Source organism: Platalea leucorodia, assembly GCF_965183815.1.
Source record: "Platalea leucorodia genome assembly, chromosome: 4".
NCBI classification, from domain to species: Eukaryota; Metazoa; Chordata; class Aves; order Pelecaniformes; family Threskiornithidae; genus Platalea; species Platalea leucorodia.
In genome coordinates this window covers 35,052,590-35,077,226 of record NC_138826.1, presented here as the reverse complement: position 1 = coordinate 35,077,226, position 24,637 = coordinate 35,052,590, and the positions used below count along the sequence as shown (strand labels likewise).

The 24,637-nt window shown below is 47.0% G+C and overlaps 1 protein-coding gene across 1 annotated transcript; it reads left to right on the top strand.

The window, feature by feature from the left end:
- Positions 1-21,374: 21,374 nt before the first annotated feature.
- EGR2 (early growth response 2) lies at positions 21,375-23,418 on the top strand (the record flags this gene model as incomplete). The annotated part of the gene is given in 3 exon segments (XM_082311086.1): positions 21,375-21,610; positions 21,612-21,862; positions 22,193-23,418. Coding segments are annotated over 3 exon segments (1,713 nt in total).
- Between the last annotated feature and the right edge of the window lie 1,219 nt (positions 23,419-24,637).

Sequence of the window (24,637 nt, the reverse complement as noted above, 5' to 3'; positions counted from 1 at the left end):
AGACAATATGCCACATGTATATTTCTTCTGCTGAATGTGTACAAATATGGGACTCATGAGATGACACTTGCTGTTCCACTGGCTGCCTTGTAAAACATTAAAGCTTGGAGTAGTTTGATTAATTCCAGTGTAGCAGAGTCCATTGCTAGCATGTGACCAGAGGCACTGAGACAAAGGATGATCTTCAGAACGTGTTAACTGCAGGGGAGCGGGGGCAACTTTCACAGAGGTCACAGAAAAGGGTCTGTCCCAGCTCGGTGGGTAAGTGATCTCCCTGGAGGAGACAGCAAATGCTGCTTTTACATACGTGAGGCTCTTATTTGCTCATGATATGACAGTACAAAAGACAATCAAAATGAGTTAATATATTAATTCTTTTCTTTTTTCTCTGTCTTGATGAGTCATTGTAATTACTGAAAACTAATATATTTTTCCAACATTAAAATATTGCATTGGGGTATCAATATTCTAGTGTACTTTTTCATGTTCAGAATGTGGAAAGGGATTGCTAGAAGATAACTTCCTATATTTAATTAAGTAGCTTATATGTACATGGTACTTTTCAGAAAAATGAAATGAATAATCTCAGAAAGGATATTGTCAGGGTGCAGAGTATGAAATGATATATTGCACTGTCTTACCTTATCATTATTTTCCATTAATGAAAATCTTAAAAAAACAAAAAAACCCCAAAATCATGAAATGGTTATTCAATAATTTTACCAGCGAATGTTCTCACATCTGTGTACTTTGGTTTTTTTCTTACAATCAGAAAATACTGCCTACAAAAACCCTGTTGGTCCTTTTATCTCTGCACAGGGTCACCTGGAATGATCTCAGCATTTCCATACAAGCAGTAAAGAGCTCCTCTTTCCAGTGTCAGACTTGCTTTCTGGTCCAACAGGTATGGGAGTACGTGCTGAGTTTCTATTACTGTGAATTACATATTTACAATTTTTAAAGCACCTCTTTTCAGAAGCAAATTAAACTCTTTGGACAGGATTTGTAAAGTTATTGAGGTTCCTAAAATGCAGATAAACTCTAGCTGGGGCTTTTAAAATACGTGTTAGGACTCCAAGATACTTCTGAGAATCCAGGTTAGTTCATACTTGCATGTTTGGGCCGAATGCGGCCCTGAGTCACTTCATGAGGACAGGATTTAGGAACCACTGTCACTTGGAGATGTGTCCAAAAGCATGCAAATAATTTGCTGAATAAGACCAGGCTTTAAAAAGTGTGTGTTTCAATGTTTTGTTTCATCTGGCTGCCAGACTGCCGTGCTTTGAATTCTACAGTATGTGTATGGCTGGCTGAATTTCAGTACCACGTTTCCTGAATATGCAGGCTTTGTGCAGAAAATGGTGGACTTCACTGCTGGCACCAATGTATGAAAGGAGAGTTTTCTTAGAAGCTGCCTGACATGTTGCCCAAAATCCCTTAAGGTAGCCGCTGTGCTGGTGAGCCTGGGCTTGGCTGGACTCTCATAAGCAAGCAGCTTAAGACTGTCTGTTTTTATGATGTCCTAAGCTGTCTGAGATAATATCTCAAGCTAGCATGCAAAGCCCTGTATAAGTGCTAAATATTCCCAAAAGTCTGTTTGTCTTTGTGGGTGTCCTTGTTCCTTGCTGAAAAAGAAAAGAGTGCCATTAACATGTTTTATAGGAAAACTAGCCCATCTTTGCTTTCTTCCACCTATTTCCTTCTCAGTCAGGAGGAAAAAAATCAACCTTTTGATGACCAAGGTACTGGGTACACTCACAGGTTGTACACGTTGTGTTTTTGGAGTTCTTGGCATTGCCAGGACAAGAGGTTTAGGATTATGAACAGCTTTAGGGTGCAGCTCTTTAGCAACAAGGCTGTCTGCAAAGCTGCTGTTGCAGTATCTTTAAGCAAACTGAACTCTTCTAACCTGATGGTTGGATTAGGAATAAGGACTAAGTTTCTCTAAGTTTTGCCCATTTTGATATGATTTGGGAGTATTTCGGGCTGGATATATTACAGTCAGAGCTTTGCAGTTGCTGTGTTTCATGGCAAGTGTACTCATTGTTAAAAGACAACCTAGATCTCGTTCAGAAGCACATTAGGTCCACTGAAGTAACAATGTATTTGTTAGAATTAATTTAAATGGTAAATCCCCAACACAAGCAGATGTGCAACTTGGTGGCTGAGACTTGTTCAGTGCCGCAACGCACACACAGGCAGCACCCGCTGTTCAGCGTCTGCCACATACAGGTGATCAGCCTGCAGCTGGTCTGACTCACAGGTGAGGATGTAGCGTGGGAGAGCATCCTCGCTGCCGTGCAGCAGCCAGGAGCATTTATTATCTGGCAGGTCCACCCTTTCCCTCTATCAAAGGAGCCCTGCCTGAAAGCACAGGCTTTGGCAATACAAAGTTCATATAATACACAAACAGAGAGCACATATTCTATTATGAAGAGTAATTGGATGAGGATATAACTATTGAAACACTGCACTGGGAGTTCTGATTTACTTGCATGCATATAATTTGTACTCCAATCCAGCGCAACTCTTGGATGTATGTTTAACTGTAAGTCTGTGAGCCTCACTGAAGAAGTATTAAACGGAGCACTTGCAGAAGCATTGATAAGATCATGGTCGTACTGGTGAGAGACGAGGAAGCATCCTTGTGGATGGATACACAGGAATGGTGCCTTCTTTTTGTGTTTTTACAAGACAAACAAACAAACAAAAATTGCCTAGAGTAGAATAAAAATCATAATGGCAGAAAGATGCCATGAAAAGCCTGACATTCTTCTAGTGTTCGGCAGCCTTCGTAACAATGCACGTTGTTCTATGGCAGCGTGTCAGCCACCCAGAGTATTTAGATCAGCAGGAGGGAGATTCATGATCCTGCAAGAAAATTTATAATTGTGACAAAAATGGAATGAAATCCAATTTCCCTCCTTTTTACGTATTTTATCTTGAATTGTACCTTATGTGACAGGACTGCAATTAATATCTCTTGTAAAACAGAAGGCTCGTTAAATTGGTCTCATTATGGTTGCTGAGGTTGTGTGCTGCTGCTGAAAGGGATTCCCCCATTATCTGTGTTTGACACGTACTCCTAATCAACCAGGCCAATTCTGCTTTATCAAAGGTCTGTCACATGAGTGGAGATAATATTTATTCTGACTTGTACTATTAGCGTAAAAAATGTAGGTTGCGTTGGCAGTCACATAGCCCTCTGTCACAAATGGCTACGCAGAGCATTTATTGAGGTGTTCCCTTTCTGCAAAGGTGATTCTAAATATAGCCCGCTTCACCTTTCAGTACAGGGGATGCAGGTCATTTTTGTTTTTTAGAACCTCTACTTTTAAGGGATGTTTATGAAATTAAATTTAAATAGACTGTGAGGAAATCTCATGGCAAGAAGTGTTAAGGAGCAAGATTAATATCAATTCTGCAATTTCCTCAACAATTTATTGACCAAAAAAAAATCCAGCAGCCCTACATATCCAGCTCATTTTGGAAGCTTGTTAGCAATAAATGTTCTCCTTTCTGAGAGGTCTTAATATCTATCACAATATTACCTCATTTGTTGAAAATTTTCTGAACACTTGGTTTTGCTTTATATCGATACTCAGGGAGACAGACATTTTCTGTGTTTATAGAACTGTTCATAGAAAATTGATGAGTGAGTTTTTTAACAGTTTTTACTTTAGTCTGTTGGGTTTACACAGATGCAAAGCTTAACAACATCACCGTAAAAGGTTTGCACAGATATTTTCATACTGTTACAGTGTTTTGTGTTCAAAAGAAACATTCATAGCTATTATGCAGCCTCATATGTTTGTATGAGAAACCACCTACCCCAAACCACAAACGAAATGCTCTCTCAGTTACATGTAAGAAATTTTGGATAGCAGGTAGATCCATACAAATGATATATATAGATATAGATATAGATATATATACACACACGTGTGTGTGTATGTGTGTGTGTATATATATATGTATATATAACCTATACAAATGCTACAGACTTATTTTTGCTTCTTCATTCTTTTCCTTATATATACTGCATCTATTGCCAGGGGAGGATGCTTCCTTGTCTCCAGTAATACAAAGCAGTTTCCAGTTTGAGGGAGAAGATGGGAACTGGGAGGAAGGGGAATCGACGATGCTCATGCCAACTGTTGGAATGATGCTGCAACACCCTGACCAGGACCGATGGCTGGGAGAATGACAGAGAAATGAGGTGCAAGGGTGTTATTGGCTATGCGAGTCCTCCTTTGGTTGTTTAAGCCCTTTTTTTTACATCAGCATAATTTCTTTCTTAGATTACCATGAAACTGAGAGAACGCTGACCTGCATTTTGCAACAGGCCCCTTGATAGAGCAATGGTGAATATTGGCTGATACTTCAGACAAGGTAAATGAAGCCAGGAGAAAACAAGCATCCCCAGAAGGTGGTGAAAGAATGCGATTGCTGCAGAAGTCACTGTCACATCAAGGAGGAAGGTGAGGAGTGGTAAGGGTGCTGAGCCTGAATGAAAGCTAATACTGTCCTGCAAGTGCCTGGAAGAGGTTTTGCAGGAGGGCCCTTACAAGCACAGGTTAGAGCCAGATCTCTTGGCCTCCCCCTTCCTTTTGTCTTGGGGCCAATGGCTGAAACTCTGCTTGTCTAGGAATCAAATGATTTCCCAGTCATTATTCTGTGCCTGGGAAAGCTTTATCTGCTTATGAGGGCCTTATGTTTATGATTTGCTCCGCTATGCAGAAAAGCTTCAACTGGGACTGTAATTCAGAAGACATTTGCCTCCTTCTACAAGAGATGGTCTGAGTCAGTGTGTTGATGCCAAGAGATCAGGCCCTTTATTCCTTGCTGAGAAGGGAACTTTCTTTTTTCTTTCTCTCTTTCTTTGCCTTCCAAGGTGAAAAGCTCTGTATTGTTTCTCTGGTCCTACACAGAATGATGGAGGAATAGCTGTATTTTACAAATGAACAGAGACAGAACACTACACAAGAAAGACTTTAGTCTGATTGTTCTTAGGTACAGTGTGTAGAACGTTGAAATATCATATAGAGATCTCATATGCTAAATCAGTCAATCACAACTTGGAAATTATTAATGCATTTTTAGCCAAAACATGCAAAACAGGTGAAGCTAAAAGTGAAATGAGGTTTCTGATCGTGTAGATAATAATCTTTCCCTTTTGCAGACTCATCTTCCATGAGCTCCCAGTATTGTGTGTACTTCTAACACTGCATAGCTTGATGCATAATTAATGAGCTTAGTATAATGCCATGTTTGTTTATTCATACCTACTTCAGATTTATTAGATGAAATATCCTGAAAGTCAGTGTTGGAAATCAGAAAGCATGGAGCTAGTCTTTTGATGAATAATTTGTTGAGAAGTTGATGCTTTTGCAGACGTAAATCATCAGTTAAATAAACATGACTATAGACAACAGAATGGTCTTGGTGGGGTAGTCTCTGCACCCTGCAGCTCAACCAGTCCCATTCGCACAAGGTTCCTGCAGGTTTTGTGGAGCTGCTGCCTTGTACATGCAATGATCTGCTTGTCAGCTGCACGGTGGCAGCTGGTGGCAGTCTGGGTTAGCAGGAACTCCTCAGGCGTTGCTGTGCTGGGAACAGTCATCAGCTGCATCTTACTTTGAGGGGGGGAAATTGCTCCTGGCTTCAGTAGGGTTTGGAGCCAGACCTCTTTTTAGTTATTTACAGTAGTCAAAGAAGAGGGTACCTACATGAACTGCAGTTTGCATGAATTATCAGAGCACAGCTCTGCTTGTGCTTTCAAATTTTCATTCATTTGTATTGCACAATGTATTGTCTTAAGCACTTTGCAAGATGTGGCAGGAAGGATGCAGAAACATGGGGCTGTGTTTCCCGCAGTAAGTCCATCTTTCCCTCTTTAGCAGACTGAGGTCTCAAAGGGAAAGTCCAAGAGTCAATAAGGGCAGGGGATGACTCAGTTAACAGGGCTGAGTGGGCAAATGCTGGGCAAGTCATAAGTCCAGGCATGGTCTGATGTTCTGTAGGAACTTCTGAACATAATTAACAAACAACAGAGGCCAAATTCTTTCCTCTGAGTCTTCCTAATCTGGAGGAAAGAATCGAAAGAAAAATCTTGCTTGTGCAGAGCTCAGAAATGTGCATTATCCCAAAACAGTGGGGCTGAAAATATAACTTTAAGTGTTTAGGGCAAGGATGAACCTAAAAAAAAGTCTTTCATTTAGAGATCTGGAAAGCTGGAGAAACAGAGGTGAAGATCTTCATTTGCACTGAGAGCTGATTTCTCGAGGTCAGTGATACTGGGGTCAGTTTTGACTGGTTGTGGAGGACTTCTGTTTTTTTAATAATTGCACAGAGACATCTCAATATATTTTGTCAAGAGAATGTAATGAAACCAAAGGGCAGGGGTTTATCTGAAAATACTGAAGTGAAATATTTGTGTTGTGAATGTTAGACTGTAGGAGTAAGGCTGGTATTTTGCCAGAAAATGTGATTTTTGGGGAATTCTGTGGAAATTTCAAGATATTATAAACAAAAGCTGTCTGGCAAAAGGTATGAAATCCAATGTTTTTATCTTCTGAAATAGACTTATTTAAGAAATACTACAGATATGTGAACAATTGAACAGTGCAGGGGGTGGGGGAGGAACTCCTGAGCTTCCTTTAATCGTCCTTTGATTTCCTCCTGACCAATCTCATTTAAGCATCAAGATGACTAATTTCTAACTGCACCCAGCTAAAAAGAGAATTGTTTCTTTTTACTCTGTTTAAATTTTAAGCTTGATGTAGATTTTTAGAACGGAATGTCTTTATGGAAATTGGCAATGCCAATAGACTTACAGTTTTCAAAGGAAACTCAATCCAGGCTTCATCAGTGCAGTTACTAATATATATACATATAAAAATATATATGTGTGTGTATGTATATATACACACACTCTGCTGCACTTTTATTTTAGAAAGAACTCAAAGAAATTAGGCTTCAATTCAGCTACTTATCTAAATATTCCCCATAGGTAGATATGTACTCAGCTGACTAGCCGCTAAATTGATAGCTGCCCTAGAAATTTTGTCCTTACACTTTAATATCACAAAGGTCTTCTGTTTTAATTCCTTATACATAAGGAAAAATAGAATGGGTTCCAGTGCAAATAGGACAAGAAAATGGGATGCACATGTGTGTGAAGTTAAACATATGTGTAAGTGCTCAAAGTACTGCAGCCTGTATTAATAAAAATTACAGATTTGATAATTTTCAGTTACTTTTTCTCTCAGTGGCTTTTTATTAATGTTTGGAAATATGTTTTATTTTAGACTTTATACAGTATTTCAGATTGCACAAAACATACAGTTCTTATTTGTAGAGCAAACAGAACAAGCCATTACGCTGGAAAACTGCTCTGTGCCTGCCTGAGTCTTCTCCCAGTTTCTCTTAGTTATTACAGACAGCTTGAAATGGCTTGCTTTTTTGTGCTTATATACAATGCTTATCTTGCATCCATATTTTCTATCCTCTAGATCATACTATATGAAAACAGTGTGAAAGTTAAAAGTGATTTTGGCAATGTATCAAAGTTATTTCAGGAGTAATCTTGTTCGTAATTTTCTGTTAATAGGTAGTATTTTTATAATAAATTAATTTTTTCTGGCAGTCATTATTCGTCAAAAAGGATTTTTGTGTTTCTCCAAATGGGTAGCTCAGTGCCTTTTTATTGGCTCTAAGCCTAAACTTCAGCAAGTGTGAGATCAAGTATACCAGAAAAATCCTTTGTCCATTGCTAAACCTTATGAAATTGTAGATCAAAAGAATTTTCCTATCTTACAAGGACTGTGGTACTATTCATGGGCTAAAAATGACTGTCAAAGTAATAAAACAACTACTGTTGTCAGGGAAAGATTAAAAGCAGCAGCTGGATTGTACACAGTCAACTTTAAAATCTTTCTCTCGGAAGGTAGGTGCTTTAGAAAATGATCTGGCTTTTCAGTTGATTTGCCATGATTGGCAGCCCCATAAAATGGCTACTGACACAGGAACTCGCAAAAGAAAGAAGCCTTTTTTTCCCTATAAAGAGAATATTCTGCTTCTTGCCTTCTCCCAAATTGGACTCTGCACTTGGAAGTGAGATGTAATGCAAGTGTCATGGCGATGATGGGTGCCAGCCTTTTCCTCTGTTTTATCCAATTTACCTATCCTCTCTTTTTCTGAAATCATTCCTGCTGTCAGTTTTCTGCAGCTTGTATTTTAACCTATGTTCTTCTTACTATTTTAGTTTTGTTCCTCAAGTTCATCTGTACATTTTTGCAATTCTCCTTAAATTCAGTATATTGCAACATTGGCTTCCATGTAATTTTTCCAAGATCATAATCAGCTGGAACAGTACCAAATGCATCTAATCTCCATTCAAAGTCTACCTTTACCCCGGTATCAAGGAGTGAATTTTTTTAATTGTCTCCAAACTTCTAGACATCCCACTCCACAGATTAGCATGTGTGCAATCTTTGAAACTTTATTTATGCAAGGTCAGTGTGATGGTTTCTTAAATTAATTCCTTTCTTTCTGTTTTCATTATCTTTCTTATTTCTAGTCATCCAGACTTTCTTGTTCTGCTGAATGATGTAGACTATCTTTCTACCCGTATCACAAGATTTTGCCATCTACTTTGCACTTGCTGGTGATTTTTCCCAGCTTGTTGTCGTCTTTGGGGTTTTCTTTCCCTATACCTTTTTGATTTATATTTATTTCTTAAGCTCTTCCCTCAAATATTTCTGATTTATTAACTTGGAGGGTAGTTTATCTTTCTTTCATCCTGACAGCACCATTGGAAATCAACTAAATGCTTTGCCAACCCTTTTCTTCTCTCTGGCTTCTGATTCTAGGCCTCCTAGTAGATCAGATTGTAATCCTGGGCTCCACGTTCCCCTGTGAACATCGCTGTACCTCTCCTCACCTCTGCTTGGCTTGATTAACAAATATAAGACCTGTTTGTCTGTGCTGTTTTCCCCTAGGGTTATGTGCGACGGAGTTATGAAATGGACAGCTTTGTTCCACTACGCCCTTTATTCCAGGCACTGGTCTTAAAACCATGCATGTGTTTGGGTTGAATACATGCATGTTGCATAATTTGTCACAACTCAAATTCATTAGTGGTGGCTGTGCCAGGCCTGTAACGTGCCCCATTTGTAAGCATGTAGGTTTTCTTCTTGCCCATTCAGATGCTGGGCTTGGAACATACTGCCCCACAGTTATCAGGTAACATCAGCAATGTTCTTCATATCTGTGCTGAGGATGGAAAACTTCAGCTGGGAGCCGAAAGTCACTGTCCCTTCTGATCTCTTTTCAGTGCCCTGCCTGAAAAACACAAGCTCCTACAGTAGGTCATGGTTGAACTGATTCAGAAGGAATGGTGTGCAGAAGAGCTGCTGAGTAGGAGAGGCGCTGGATGCGTCCGCTGGCACAATGGCAGGCAATGTGGTCCACCCCCTCCGCGGTTATCCTGCTTACAAACTCCCTTTACCCAAATCTATAAGCACCACTGTCTGAATGCCTTTAGCTTCTTTTTGGGCTCAAACTCCAACAGCGGCACCAAACCTCACCCTTGCTGACCGTGGACCTTGAAAAAGAAAAGAAAAGAACAATGTCTGATGGTTTTTTTCAGATCTTTCTGAAGGAGAAATACAGATAAAAGCAAAGCTCTTTGTGACTGATTTTTTTTCACTATCTACTTGAAAGGCAGTGGGTCAGAATTAAGGCATTTTTGCTGCGGAGGAAATGTGTGGGATGTTGGCTGCAAGCCAGTAGCCACTAACATCCCTGCTGCACTAGGAATACTTGAATGAAGTGGGCGTCAACCTCGGGAGAGCGGGCAGCACTACCTACATCAGAGGAAAACCTCTTCATTGAGATTCAAGGAGTAAAAATATTGAATGGAGATAAACCGGTTTGGTAGATTTTTCTGTGAGGGACAGTGAAAATGCAAGAACCGTCATCCAGTCTGGAAGAACATCTTCTAAGGTCCTGTGCCTGTCAGGTTCCATTCATTCTGCAGGAGAAGAGACCTATACAGTCCCTGACTTCTCTGACAATTTTCAAGTTTCATCTTCTAGTTCTGTTTTCTCAGCACACAGAATGATGAAATAACATCCGGAAACTTTCAGCCAGTAGTCCTTGCTACAGCCAGCCTTTTAGTATTTTTTCCCAAAACCAGAATAAAGATCTGAAGTGTGTCAAATGCTTCTATAGAATATAATTTATCCAGACACTCATCCTGCTTGTGTCCAGCTGAATATCCACTGGGAAAAAAAAAAGTGATTTCTAGAGTTCCTTTTTACCACTAAATTATGAATCTAAAGGATCAAGCAGAATACTCCCAGTGTTGTCTTTCTTATTGTTATCTGCCCTAGTTACAGAGTTAGCCATCTCGCTGAGTCAGTCACCAGTTCTATCCAGTCTAAATATGACCACATTTTTCTTGAATCAAGTCCATCATCAAAACATCATGCCTGTGAAATAGTTTTTCTTTCCAGCTCCAGTAATGTGATATGTAAGCAACAGATTTTTTTTTTTTTTTTCTGAAACTACGGATCTGTTCTCAGCATGCATAAGGGAAAGGAGATTCCCATCTTATTCGTGACGTCACTGAATTATTAGAAAGTAATACATTCATTTTTTTCAAACAACAAGGAAAATGGCAATGGTGGAAAAAGGGAAGGAAGCGTTTTGGCTAAGTGTTGGCACTGTGGACAAAAGTGGCCATATAAAGACAGAATGGCTAGAATAGAGCATCACTAATACTTTAAAAAGCTCTTCTCCTCACATGGAAAATAAAGAGATGCTGGACAAGTGACAAAACTACTTCTGTGTAAATCTAGATGTTTACATGGTAGTGATGATTTAGATTTTGGACACAGTTGTGTATGTTGGCTCAAACATGTCTGGTCTAATAACACTAAGGTTACAGAAAGCTAGGGGCTAGGGAATCCAAAATGACAGCTAACTGACATGGGTGAAAAAAGTGAATCTGAGCAGGATTTGGGAAAACTAGAGCCGTGAACTGGAGCAGGTCTACCAAAGCAGACAAGGTAATTATTAGCTTTGGTTTTATTATGGATAATAGCTTTGTGTTGACAATGTGCCTTTCAAATTCTGGTTTGGGGAATGATCTGTAACAATGTGTTTGTGGACAATTGGTTTGCAGTGTCCTACCTCCTGGGCAGAAAGCCTGGGGCGGGGAAACAGCTTTAGTGCCTCAGGGCTGTGTAGTTCCTCTGGCTGGTGAACTGAAAATCACCAACCAACCAACAGAGCAGGGCTATGTGGGTTGATGGGTAATGTCTGGTATGAATCAAGCCTGTAAGATCAGGGAGAGAAACGTACTTGCTAGAGCAGAACTAATTGTTGGACTTCTAATGAGCTGGAAAAGTGAATTAGGGCTGCAGCTCAAAAAAAGGGGTGAGGCTGAGGAAATGTGCAGCCAGGAGAGCCCATTTACCGATGGATGTGGTGGAAGTTGCAATTGCCGAGGTAAGTGTGGACATCTGTGAGAAGACACAGAACAGAGCCAGGAGTCAAAGTCCGAGATGAGGAGAAGGTCCTGGAAGAAAGCGTAATGGCAGCAACATAGGAAGGAGAGAAGGAACGATGCAGAGAAGGTTTGGATGCAATATTGGAAGATGCTTAGACACTTCAGCAAAAAAAATGGTCTGAGGGGTAAAATACTCAGGAAAGTGGTAGAAAAGAATGTAACTGTAATGTCTTCTACTGTGAAGAACCTTTCTTTTTCTGAGATCCCTGGGTAGCAAGCAGCAAATTAGCGAATCCTCAAAATGAATTTTGAAAGTATCCACACTTTCTGCTCTGAGAGAAAAGTTTCAAACATCTAACATAGTTTTTGTAAGGAAAAGGAAAATGTGCCGGAGGGCTGAGAGTTCTTAAAACCAAGTTATAAACCTTTGAAAATAGGATTTTATAATGGAAATGCAGAGATCATTAACTATTGTAAGCACCTCTAAGAATGACACCTCTATAGTAAATTACATTCAAATTAATATAAAACTGTAAAGATTCCCTGACAGCTTTGATTATGTAAGTTGATTTTAGTAGTTAAATGTTGACTTTCTATAATGCATTCTCCAAATATTATACTGAATGCTGCATCATATATAACAATTACCATGTCACAGTGCTATTTTGTGTAAATTAAATTATTGACAGCAATATAATTTTGTATTCACTTTATTATTTTGATTCATTTTTCTGTCAAAATATACAATGACTCTTCACTAGATTTAGAAACCAGAAAAACTCTTTAGATGGTGAAGTATTATTCTCCATACATTATTTTCCCTTAGCCTGTAATGAGGTTGGGGGAGAGAGAGGGAAGCAACATTTCATTCCTTCTCTGACATTGTGTGTGTTTTTAGACATGTTGTCAACTTTAAATTGTGTTACAATAAGTGTGCTTATCAGAAAGCCTGCAAAGTCCGTGGCAGCCCTGGTCAGCTTCTCCGGGCATGCTGCAGACCTGGTGTTTTAGTGTGCTCTAGCACAAGCGCTGTCCTGAATCACAGGACGGGGTTTATGTTATGATGATTATTCAGCCTAGCTTTAAGGAAGGTCTGTTGTACATCACAGGGTGAATGCTTCCTGGTCTTTGATATTTCTTATAGATAAAAGTGAGATACATCATCTGTGTGGTGCTGCTCTTTCTTCACACCTTTTCTTCCCATGTCCTTTGTGGGTTATGGCAACAGCGATTGTCCCTCCTTGGATGCCTGGAAAGTACTTGCAGGCTGTGCTTGTAACTGCACGCCGGTACTTGTAACACAGCACTTAAAGTTTTCTCATTAACCCTCCGCCAGATGCACAGCCTGTCAGCTCCTCGCGACCTGCTCAAACCTAGAGTGCAGAAACTGGGACACCAGCTGCATCTTCCTACTGGAGCTCAGCTCTTCTCCAGGCAGGTACCCTGACCTACACTGTGGAGCCAGTCCAGCTGGCTCACTTGACGTAAAGCTCAAAGTCTGCATCAGAAAGACACAGGCAGGCCCCAGAGTGACTCTGAAACATGCGTTTGGGCGCTGTCCTACAAGGTGGAAGGAATGGGCTCAGCTGCATTCAGGCAGAAAAGGGGGCTGAATCCAGCACGTCACACACCATGGGCAAGGACTCTAACTATAAAAATTCCCTCCATTCTGAGTGGTGGTAGAAAGGCTCAGAGAATGCTCATCTTCTCAGCTGGTCCAGACCAAGGAGGCTGGGGAAAGCCTACTTTGCAAATCTCAGTGGGGTTTAGTTACGGCTTAGATGCAGCCAAGCCTTAGTCACATCTGTATCTGCTCAATAATAAAAAGCAAAGGCACATCAGCACTCCTGAGAGCCCAGGAAGCAGTTTCTGGTCCCTGGGCCAGTGAGTGCAGACTTGTTTGTGGCCATACAGCTGTGGCCTAGCTCCCTCGTCAGCAGGCTGGCCCAGGTCTGTGCCCCATGTAGTGGCCTGGGAGCCTTAAACCTAAAGATTGTTTTTCAGATGTTCTTTGCAGTTGTGTTATTCAGCTGTACTGAGCATGTGGAGTTGAGGAGGCTGAGAGGAAAGCTGCAAGTTGCCAGCATAGCGAGGACGGGACAGGGGATGAGAGGTAACAGGGGAGGGATAAATCCTCTCTGAGTTCACCATGGATCTAGCAGTGTTCTCCAAATACGTCAAAGTTCATTTGTCTGTTGACCTGAGGTTGGGAACACATAAATAAAATATATTCGCTTTCTATGGCAGCACAAAATTGCAAAACTTCACCTGATACTGATGAAATATGCTCAGCCATTGCACTTGCATTTAGTTCAGCGTGAAATGTTATTATGTTGTTCTGTCTGCAGCATACACCGAATTCCCTTGTGCTCAGTTTTAAGGGACAGAAGCCCAAAGAGACACTTGGCAGTCTCTGTTGCGGATTAGTGGTAGTGCTGAAAGTAGATGTCACTTCTTGGCCTGGATCATTTCTTTTTCACTTTGCTTAGCCTCTGTTTGATATGGCACATTCAAGATGTGTGGTGGCAGTAGTAGTAGTAGTGTGGGCATGGAAAAGAGTCTGTTTGCTTGAAGACTGTTTTTCTATTAGATGGTCTGATAGAAAAACATTAGAGCTCTGTCAGCCTTGCCCTTCGAAGACATTGGTATTGACATGTATTCTGTTGGCAAACTGGATGTATTAACAACTACTGCAGAGACAACTGTGGAAGCCCCACGTCAGCATGCTTATTTGTGTTAGCTGGTTTATAAAATCCCAGGAAGTCATCGATGGATGGAAGAATCATTTCCTTCTAGCTTCTTGTCTAACGTTTAGCAGCCATCCCTCCTTTAAATGTTTAACTTGTAAGGAAAGATCTTGTCCCTGCATCTTTCTGCATGTAGTTTCATGTATCTTTCCCTGTATGAAGCAGTTTCACACACAAACACATGTATGGCAGTACGGTTTTAATAGAACCAGCTTCACCTGGGAGCAGACAAATAGACTTGGGTCTTTTTCTGGCACAGGCACAAAACGCGAAGCCATGATGCTGAATTTCTCATTTGACCTCATTTCTTGTTTGGTTTGCCGATGTGGGAGTTAATCGTATAAACACAGAAATAGGGAAGACAGGGAGAAATACATTCTGTGCTGTCCTGTTCACGTAGCTCTGGTTCTCGCTGCCTTTGTTAACGTATTGCTTACAGCACTTCAAATGGCAGGGGTGATGAGGAACAGGTGGTGATGAGAAGGAGTTAATGTGAGAGGACATGGAGAAATCATGTTGCTCGATAGGAAATTGTTCCTCCCAGCATATTTCTGTGCTAGCCCATACAAGTGGGACTCTATAACGGTATCCTGTGACTACACCAGAAGATACAACGGCATTGAGTTCAAGTGTTAAACAAGTATATATCCTGTTTCAGCTAATTCTGGCATCTGAGATTTTAGGTGGCAGTCAATCCCCTTGATGTGTGAGTGCCCAGACGTTGTGGTGATGAGCTAGGCCTTGTTAGGACCTCAGGTTACTAACCTGGAGAGAGGAATTTTGCACAAAAGGACGATTTAAAGCTAAAACAGAGCAAACAAGAACTAATAGCTGCCTAAGTTATCCAGAGAGTTGGGAAAGACGAACCTGCTGGGCAGGTATTCCCTAACAACATCGTTTTGACTTTACTAGCCTGCCTTCTCCTCAGTGTATCCTCTATTTGTTCAAAGAAAATCATCTGCTCCTCTCAGTTATTTCAAAGTAAAGTCACAAGAATAGCTTGTTCCCACTCTATTCCAAATATAGCTGTTGGCAGCAATTGCTGAGATAAGGGGGAAGGAAAAGGAACTACCAAGGAAGAGGAAAGGCAGGAGGGGGAAGAGAGAAGAGAGAGCTGAAAAGGTTGGACAATAGAGAGTAAGGAGAGACACGTGAATGAGAAGGGAGGTGAAAGAATAAGGACAATACACCGCAGCAGAGAAAATAAATCAAAGATAGAAACAAACTCCTGCAAAACAGGTGGAAGCAGCCCAAATACAGAACAAAAAGGACCATGCCCACCCTCAGAAGCAGTTTGAGTTTTAGCCTTGAAAAGTAACCAAACCTTAAATAAAATCATGTCCAATTTTGACTTTCACTCAGATTGCAGGGGTTAGAGCATCAGAAAACTTATGCTAATTTACACCGCTTGAAGATCTGGCCCTAGAAATTTTAAAGCAAAACATGTTGCTTATTTTAATCTCTTGTGGAATTTTTAAAAAAAAATCTCTGCTCCAACAAACTTTGTTGGCAGTTTCTGACAGAAAGCCATCCATTGGGTAACTTTGCTGAAAATGAACCTGAACACCCTTCTCCTTGGGAGTTCGCAGTCAGGATGGTATTCTGGTGAGACTGGAGCATGTAGACATGCCCTCGGGAGCAGAAAATAAATGATGATAAAAACTAAGGAAAAGCCAGAACCACACTCAGACTGACTGACCCAGAGCAAAGCACTGAGGGTTTTCAAGGCTCAAGGCGGACTGGTTTAAGACCAAAGCACAGAGAAATCAGACATAAATGGAAACAAGTTCTGAGATGTGGCGCATAGACAGGGCAAATGAAACGTGTCCTTGGCAATCCAGAAATCCTATGAGTGGCTCCAGCTTCCCTGAAGGGGTGGGAAGTTTCTGAGAAGCACCCCACAGAGCTCTTCTGCTTCTCTTCTCAGAAGACTGCTTGGAAAATTGTGCCAGTTTTGCTTTTGCTCCTCGGCTGCTGAAAAGAGATGCCATACGTGACCTTACTCCTCAGCTGAGTATAAAAAGCCGTACCCGGTTCTGAAGGCACAGTTTCCTATAAACTGAGTACGTCCCTTCGGACAGGCTTTCTAAGTACTCAAACACTAGGTAATGGGACCCACAGCAGAACCGCAAAAGGTGACACTTGCTGTACTTCTTTTATTTCAGTCCTTCAGGGAAGAAGGCCACTTGCATCGGTAAGGGACGTGCTCGACTAGTCTCCCTCTGGACTAACAACCCAGCGGAGCCATGGGACAAGGCGGTATTTACACAAAGCACAGGAGACGCGTTAGAGCAGGAAATAACACAGGTAAGTGAAACTAGTTTCGGAAGAAAGGACTGGAAAGTAGAGCTTAGCAGTCAGACTATTGCTATTCAGAAACAAAGTTGTCATTATTTTGAGAGTCTTGTCACATGAATGGTATGTGTATCCGAGTTATTTTCCCTGTTCTGAGAAGCAACTTTTTTTTTTTTTTTTTTTTTTGTTCCCCCAGCAAGCATCATGCCGAGCTGATATTTTAGCCTTTCGTCAGCAATGCCCCCTCTGTGGCTTGCTCCCAGCACCTCTCTGGGGTACGCCGTCTTCGTCCCGCCACCGTTAGGGCTACGGGGCTGACAGCCTGTGGGACTGCCCCGGCCGGGGTCTCTAACCCAACGGGGCTATGCTTTGGTCTCTCTACAGGCAGTGGTGTGAAGCTTTAGGGGTGCGGTGCCGCGGTGAAAGAGCAGCAGCGCTCCGCCCCGCGCACCGCGTCGTGCGCGGCGGCCGCGTCCTCGCCGGCTCCCGGGAGCCTCTTCCCCCAGGAGAGGGCAGTGGAGCCCGCACACGCTCCCCGCTCGCCGGCTGCGGGCAGCCTCCTTCCCCTCGCCTCTTAGGTGGGGAACGAAAGGGAGAGCAGAGGTAGGACTACGCATTGAATACCTGTGCTAGGAACCGTGTACGGGAATATCCAGGAAACGTTCTGCACGTTTAATAACGAGAATAGGTTTGGGGCTAACGAGTGTGCTGTTGCTTTTATTTGGCTGGAAGTTTTCTCTGTCACACGTACTTGTTTACAGCCACACAAACTTAAACTAGTAACTTGCTGATTCCACACAGGTTTGTTTAATTCCTAAAGCCCGAATTAGAAAATGTTATTGACATTTAAATAACCCTTCAGGATGCTGCTAAGGCTCTCTCGAGCCAAATCCTCACAATAAAGTCATTTACTTATTTCAAATTTACAGGCATTCATCCTAAGACAACAAGCAGCCTTGGCTGAGAACCGCAGAGTGTGGTTTCAAGGTACTGTAATTAAGGGCAGACTGGGATGCCTTCTCCTCTACTCTTTAACCATCCCCTTCCCCTAGCACGCCAGCAGTCAGGCAGCTGTTTTCTGTAGGTGCACGTTTACAGCAGGCTTCCCTAGCTGGGTACCAGGTTTCGGTGACCAGCCAGCACAGGCTCAGAGCCTGTGTCAGGCCTGTGAGGGGCAGGCAGGCTAGATTTAAGGGAAGTGGCTTTTGCTTGCAGCCTGGGAATCCAGCAGACACCCCTGGCAAAACAAAAGGTATAAGTAAACCAGCATTTCTTCCTGCGAGGACATGCCAGATCTCTCTAACCCCAGTGAAAAGGGGCAAATTTAGGAAACTCTGAAATCTGGCTTTGGAGAGAGGAACTTCTCTTTTATGTGAAACATAACGACCCCAACCTGAATCTAGCCCAGACTTAGGACAGACGTCCCTTGCTGTTGTCAGAGGACAGGGTCACTCACCTCCTATCCAGGAACAAGTCCCTGCTCCCAGCTAAGTCCCCACTCCCAAGGGCGCCTGCCGAGCTGGGGCCGCCTTAATGTTCCCGAAAGCAGCAGGGTGCACAGTGGAAGTGACAGGCTGCGTTTCCCAAGCAGGCCTACTAGCATCACTGCTGTTAGCACACGAGGTCGGTCGAGTTTTGCTACAAAAGCATAGTAACCCCCCGGAAGGATGACTCAAATGTGTGATGTTAAGCTGGTTAAATGGTGCTGCCAGCTCCGCAAATGGTGAGCTGCCTTTTCTTCCTCAGCCACTCTCAAGCTCAGGTATGGAGGCAAGGACAATTTTATTTCTACAGCTCCTGTCTCAGGTCCTTGTAGTAGAGAATGACTGCAGGAAAATATACCCGGTGCAACGTCAGCTAGCACCTTGTTAAAAGACCAAATACAATAAATCCAAAGGGGGCCAGTTTCAAAGAAATTGGGAATAAAGGAGAAGTTCCGCCCTTCAGCTCTGAACCCTCCCCAGTCAGTGCTATATCCAGTCAGCCGTGCCGTGCGCGTACGAGGCGCAGCTCCTCTCTTGGAGCAAGTGGGGCTTTGGCAATTTACACCAGCAATCTGTCCGTCATATGAAACCACGTGGTTTATAGGAACCACAGGAATCAGTAGGATTTTTTGCATGGAAGGCTCATTGACGTCAGTGCGAGTTGGATGGTCTAACCCTCGGAATCTGGTATAATCAGCCAAACGGGGATCAAAGGCACAAAGCACATGCAAAGCACTACAGCAGGAATATCTGAAAAGGGACCAGAAACATTTGAGTTTCATCTGTCAACATCTTCCTGAAGACCAAGCATTAACTACATTTCCATCTTGCCCTGCACCAGATCCTGCCGCATTCAGACAAAGCCCCCATTGAGAGAAGTCGAGTGACTTGATTGTCTGTGTAAAAGCTGGAAATCAGACACAATTTACCCCATTCTTGGGAAGGCGTTTAAAATTAACCAACAAACTCGACTAATAGTAGTATTTCTTTGGTGAAGTTAGCCAGAAGGTACGTGAAATTTTATTTATGTCAGTCTTTCATTGAATCCTTCTCCGTAGTGGAAGAACATTAAATTCGCCAAGTTAGTTCAAAGGTGGAACTGAGACGTGGGGAGGTTAAGGTGGGAGGTGAAACCTTGGTTCTTCTTTCTCCTGTGTGCGTTATGATTTAGTGTCATCAGTGGGCACGTGGTATTTTCAAATAATACAGGAAGATGTTATAGAGTACCCCTAAACCCCATATCTGATACATCCGCGGCTTCTTGCAGTAAGGAGGATACTGTACTTAGAGTTACCTGCTTCTCAAATTCATGTAAAGTAACTTGCCCCACCGCACAACAGATTCCAATATTTTGTTCTTTCATAGTAGCGATTAGACCAATTATAGCTCAGCTGTAATGGAAAGGTACAATACAATTGCTCCTACTTCTCAGTCAGATTTCCCAGAACCTGTCTCTCTCTCTCTGTCTCTCTGTCACAATTTAACTTTTAAATTGAGATGGGTTTTTTAAACGAAAATATCTAGAATCCTACTGAAATTGAACATGAGCTTGCTTTCAACTAAATCTCATATGCCAAACTGTATCGGCTGTACATTAAGTACTACAAAGGACTGGTGACAAAATCTACGTTAAAAAACACTAGGTATTATATACTTACTAATTACTGTGCACACTGCCCCGATCACCCATAAAGGAAAATATCGAGGTTTATGCCTACTGTTCCTTAGCAAGTATGACAAATGCCCCTAAAACTTCCACTTTTTCAGGCACACTCCTGTCTAGCCCGGGCTCTGCGGTGACCAGACGAGTAGGGAACCCAGAGCATCACCAAAGGCTGTGAAACAAAAGTGGAGCAACTGAGGAGAGAGCCTTTCTCAGCTGGGGTGCGAGGCGGGGCACGGATCAAGAGGGGCCTGGGAGACAGACGCCCGCTGACAGCATCTGGGGCCCGAGGCAGCGGTAAGTGCACGTGCCACAGGGACACCCCAGCGCGCCACGCTTCTGTGGCGCGTGCTGTAACGTACTAAAACCTGTAAATATTGGTATCTGCAGCTGAAAATGAAAGCGAAGAGTTTTCAAGCCTTCCTCTGTATTGTCTGGCGTGTTGCTTTGGAACAGGAGTGCGCTTTTGTGGCACTTCTCGTATGTTGCCGTGGCTTGCTGCTGCTGGGGTTGTCAATGGGTTTGTTTTTTCGCAGACCACTGAAAAGGGGCCTTGCACGCTACAGACCATATGCGAGAGTCGCTTTCCTAAACGCAGGAATAAACAGCCGTGAGATGAAATATTCCTAAGTAATGGGATTAGTGACATGAACGTAGCACGGGATACAGCTTTCAAAAATAATTACATCTGACACCCTCATCAGCAAGAAGATGTAGGGGCTGCAAGCTCTGAGCTTGGGAACAGCATATGAAAGATTGGCTTCTCCTGGGAAGGGAGGCACAAGGGAGGTTATTTTTAGTACTTTGAAAAAAGAAAAAAGCAAAAAAAAAAAAGCTAGAATTTAAGCACTCTTTGGTTTGATACCCTCATTAGGGAGGAGAGCGTAGGGAAAGAAAAGCAAAAACGGGAGTGGGAGTGGGACCGAGGATGAGGCCTCGGGAAGCGGGACACGGCAGTGGAAGCAAGAGCAGGGGGGAACGGCGGGGACGGGACGGGACGGAGGGGGGCGGCGGGGGGGGGTCCCCCCCGCCGCCCCCCTCCGTCCCGTCCCGTCCCCGGTTGCGCCCGTCGGTACAATAACAAGCCACCGACGGCGGAGCAGGCGGTTCCGTTTTGGCGACGGTATATATAGATCAGACACTTTCCAAAAAAAGCAGCGACGCTCCGCTCGGCGCCTCTTTCCACCCGTAATTCAGAAAAAAAAAAAAAAAAAAAAAAGAAATATTTTCTCTATTTTTTTTTTTTTTTAAAAAAGGAGAAGCCGGATTCCGTGAATGCGGCTGTTTTCTGACCCGCCGCCGCTTTGCGGTTACGGGCTGCTGAGAAAGTGAGCGGGGTCCGGCGGGGCGGCCCCGGGACCTCCTCTGCTTTTCCGAGCGTTTTTAACATTTTCCGGAACGAGCCCTAAAAAGGGCAGGCGGGGCGGGGCCGGATCCTCGCCTTTTTAGGACAAGGGCCGCGCCACCGGAATACCCCCCTGGGCGGCGCGGCGGGGCGGCGGCGGCGGCGGGGCGCTGCCGGCGCGGCGGGGGCCGAGCGGGGCCCGGGGCGGGTCGGGGCCGCCCCCGCGGGGCGCGGAAGGCGGGCGGGTCGGGGCGGGCGCGGGGCGGCGGGTCCCGCACGCGGGCGCCCACGTGACCGCCGGGCCCCGTTCCTCAGTCCTTATATGGGCAGTGACGTCCCGGGCATTCAGGGGGCCCCCATAAATACTTACCGCCAGACTTGTCCTCCAGCGCGAGCTGCGGCGGGAGCGCGGCTCTCCCGGGGCACCGCGGGCACCCCAGCGCCGCGACGGGGCGGCCGCCCGCCCGCACATGCCTCCCCGCCCGCCGCGCCGGCCGCCCGCCGTCCCCCCGCGCCGGTAGTGGGAGGCAGGGGGAAGCGCCCCCTCCTCTCCCTCGCCCGCTCTCCCCTCCCCGCCCCGGGCGCGCACCGCTGGCCGGGAGCGCCGCTCCCCCGGCCGCCCCGCCGCCCCCATGATGACCGCCAAGGCGGTGGACAAGATCCCGGTGACCCTCGGCGGGTTCGTGCACCAGCTCCCCGAGGGCATTTACCCCGCGGATGACATCTCCGCCGCGCTGCCAACTTCGGTCGCGATCTTCCCCAATGCCGACCTGGCAGGGCCGTTTGACCAGATGAGCGGTGTGGCCGGAGGTAAGCGGAGCCCGCGCGGCCGCGCAGGTGCGGGGCCGGGCCGCCCGCGGAGGGCGGCGGGCGGGCGGGGGGGGGGGCCGGACTGGGACGGGGGCCGCGGCCCCCCGGGGCTCGCCCGCCGCCCGGCCGGGGCGGCCCCGGCGCCCCTCGCGGCAGCCCGGCTCGGGGGAAAAGTTGGGGCCGGCGCGGAGCCCCCGCAGCCGGAGCGCAACATGTGGGCGCCGCAGCCCCGCGCCGGGCCGGGCGGCGAGCGGCACCGGGAGCGGGAACGGTGCCGGGCCGCCCGGCGGGCGGCGGCGCGGAGGGCTGACCGGCTCCTTGCCCCCCCAGACGGCATGATCAACGTGGACATGGGCGACAAGCGGGCCCTGGACCTGCCCTACGGCGGCGGCTTCGCGCCCAACGCCCCGGCCTCCCGCAACCAGACCTTCACCTACATGGGCAAATTCTCCATCGACCCGCAGTACCCCGGCGCCGGCTGCTACCCCGAGGGCATCATCAACATCGTGAGCGCGGGGATCCTGCAGGGGGTCAGCACGCCCTCCTCCGCCGCCTCCTCCGCCTCCTCCGCCGCCTCCTCCGCCTCCTCCTCGGCCACCGCCGCCTCCGCCGCCTCCCCCAACCCGCTGGCCGGGGCCCTCGGCTGCACCATGGCGCAGGGCCAGCCGGCCGACCTGGAGCACCTCTACTCGCCGCCGCCGCCGCCCTACTCGGGCTGCGGCGACCTGTACCCGCAGGACCCCTCCTCGGCCTTCCTGCCCGCCGCCGGCGGCGGGGCGCTGCCGTTCCCCCCGCCGCCCTCCTACCCCTCCCCGAAGGCAGCGGCGGCCGACGGCGGGCTCTTCACCATGATCCCCGAGTACGGCGGCTTCTTCCCGCCGCCCCAGTGCCAGCGGGAGCTGCACGCCGGCCCCGACCGCAAGCCCTTCCCCTGCCCCCTCGACTCGCTCCGCGTCCCGCCGCCCCTCACGCCGCTCTCCACCATCCGCAACTTCACCATGGGGGCGCCCCCGGCGGGCGCCGCCCCCGGCACCGCTCCCGGCGGCGGCGGGGGCGAGGGCGCGGGCGCCCGGCTGCCCGCCGGCGCCTACAGCCCGCACCACCTGCCGCTGCGGCCCATCCTGCGGCCCCGCAAGTACCCCAACCGGCCCAGCAAGACGCCGGTCCACGAGCGGCCCTACCCCTGCCCCGCCGAGGGCTGCGACCGCCGCTTCTCCCGCTCCGACGAGCTCACCCGGCACATCCGCATCCACACGGGCCACAAGCCCTTCCAGTGCCGCATCTGCATGCGGAACTTCAGCCGCAGCGACCACCTCACCACCCACATCCGCACGCACACCGGCGAGAAGCCCTTCGCCTGCGACTTCTGCGGCAGGAAGTTCGCCCGCTCCGACGAGAGGAAGCGGCACACCAAGATCCACCTGCGCCAGAAGGAGCGGAAAGGAGCCGCCGCCGCCGCCGCCGCCGCCGCCGCCGCCGGCGGGTGCCCGCAGCCCGGCGGCGGGAGCGGCGCCGCCGCCCTGGCCCCCTGCGCGGCGCGGACGCGGACGCCCTGAGGGCGCGGAGGACCCAGCGCTGAGCCGCCGCCCAGCGCGGCGGGGCGCGGAGCCCGGCGGGGCGCGATGGGCACCCGGCGGCGCCGCGGGGCTCCCCCGGGCCGGAGCGGGGCGGGCCGGGGCGGGCCGGGCCGGGCCGGCGGGTGTACATAGGGGCTGCGGCGGGAGGATGGATGCATGCAGTGCCGTCGTGGTGAGGTGTCCTTGGTGCCTTGTGTGGTGTAGAGCCCGGTCCCCTGTCTGCATGTGGGGGGTGCCTTACCGATCCGCTCCGACGACAGCGGCGACACCGAGACCGGAAAGTTTTCCCTCCCTGGTTTTAGTATGGCTGTACATTTCTGCCTATTAATATTGGGATTTTTTTTTTTTTTTTTTTAGAGACTATATTTTTGTACGCACTGGTTTGGGGTTTTGGTTTTGTTTTTCTTTTTTGGTGACTTCGAAGTGTTACGTTTGTAGTAGGACTTGGGACGGGATGTACATAACTCTGGCTGGAACCGACGCCCGTTGTCCGCCGGGAGCCGGCGCGCAGCAGATAACACGAATAATGCACAACCACTAACGGGAGCTGGAAGGAGAGAGGGTTTCTTCCTGGCCACTCTGTAAATAAACTTTTCGACAATAGGGTCGGTGCTTACAACGTTTATAAAAGACGACAAATAAATCTCTTAATTATGCTAAACTGACACCTTTATTTCCGTAGGTTCCCCGGCCCGGCCCGGGGGAGGGGGCGCCTCCCGCCCGTCCCCGGGCCGCGCCGGACCCCGGCGGCGGGGGGGGAGCTGCGGGGCCGCCGGGCCCGGGCGCACCGCACCGCACCGCCTCGGCGCGGAAAACCGGCGTCCCCGGCCCCGCCGCGCAAACACTCGCTCTGGGGCGCGGGGGATTTCCCTCGGAGACGCGAGACGGGATAATATGAACCGGAGAGCGGGGTGGGTTTTTTTGACTCACTTTCTGTTTTGTTCCGCGGTTACGATCCGCCCCAGGCGACCTCCCCGAGCGGGCGCGGAACAGCGAGCGCCGACGGCCGCCGCCCGGGGAAGGCGGCTCCCGGCGGCGCGGGGCTGCGCGGGGCCCGGGGGCGGCGGCGCTCACCCCCGCGGCACCGCCGGGCTTTTTCTGCTGAACCCATCTGGCCGCAACATCGCGCCTTTGTTTTTTTTTTTAAACGTATTTTGATTGTTGTTTTTTAAGATGTTATCCCGGCCGGGGCCCACCC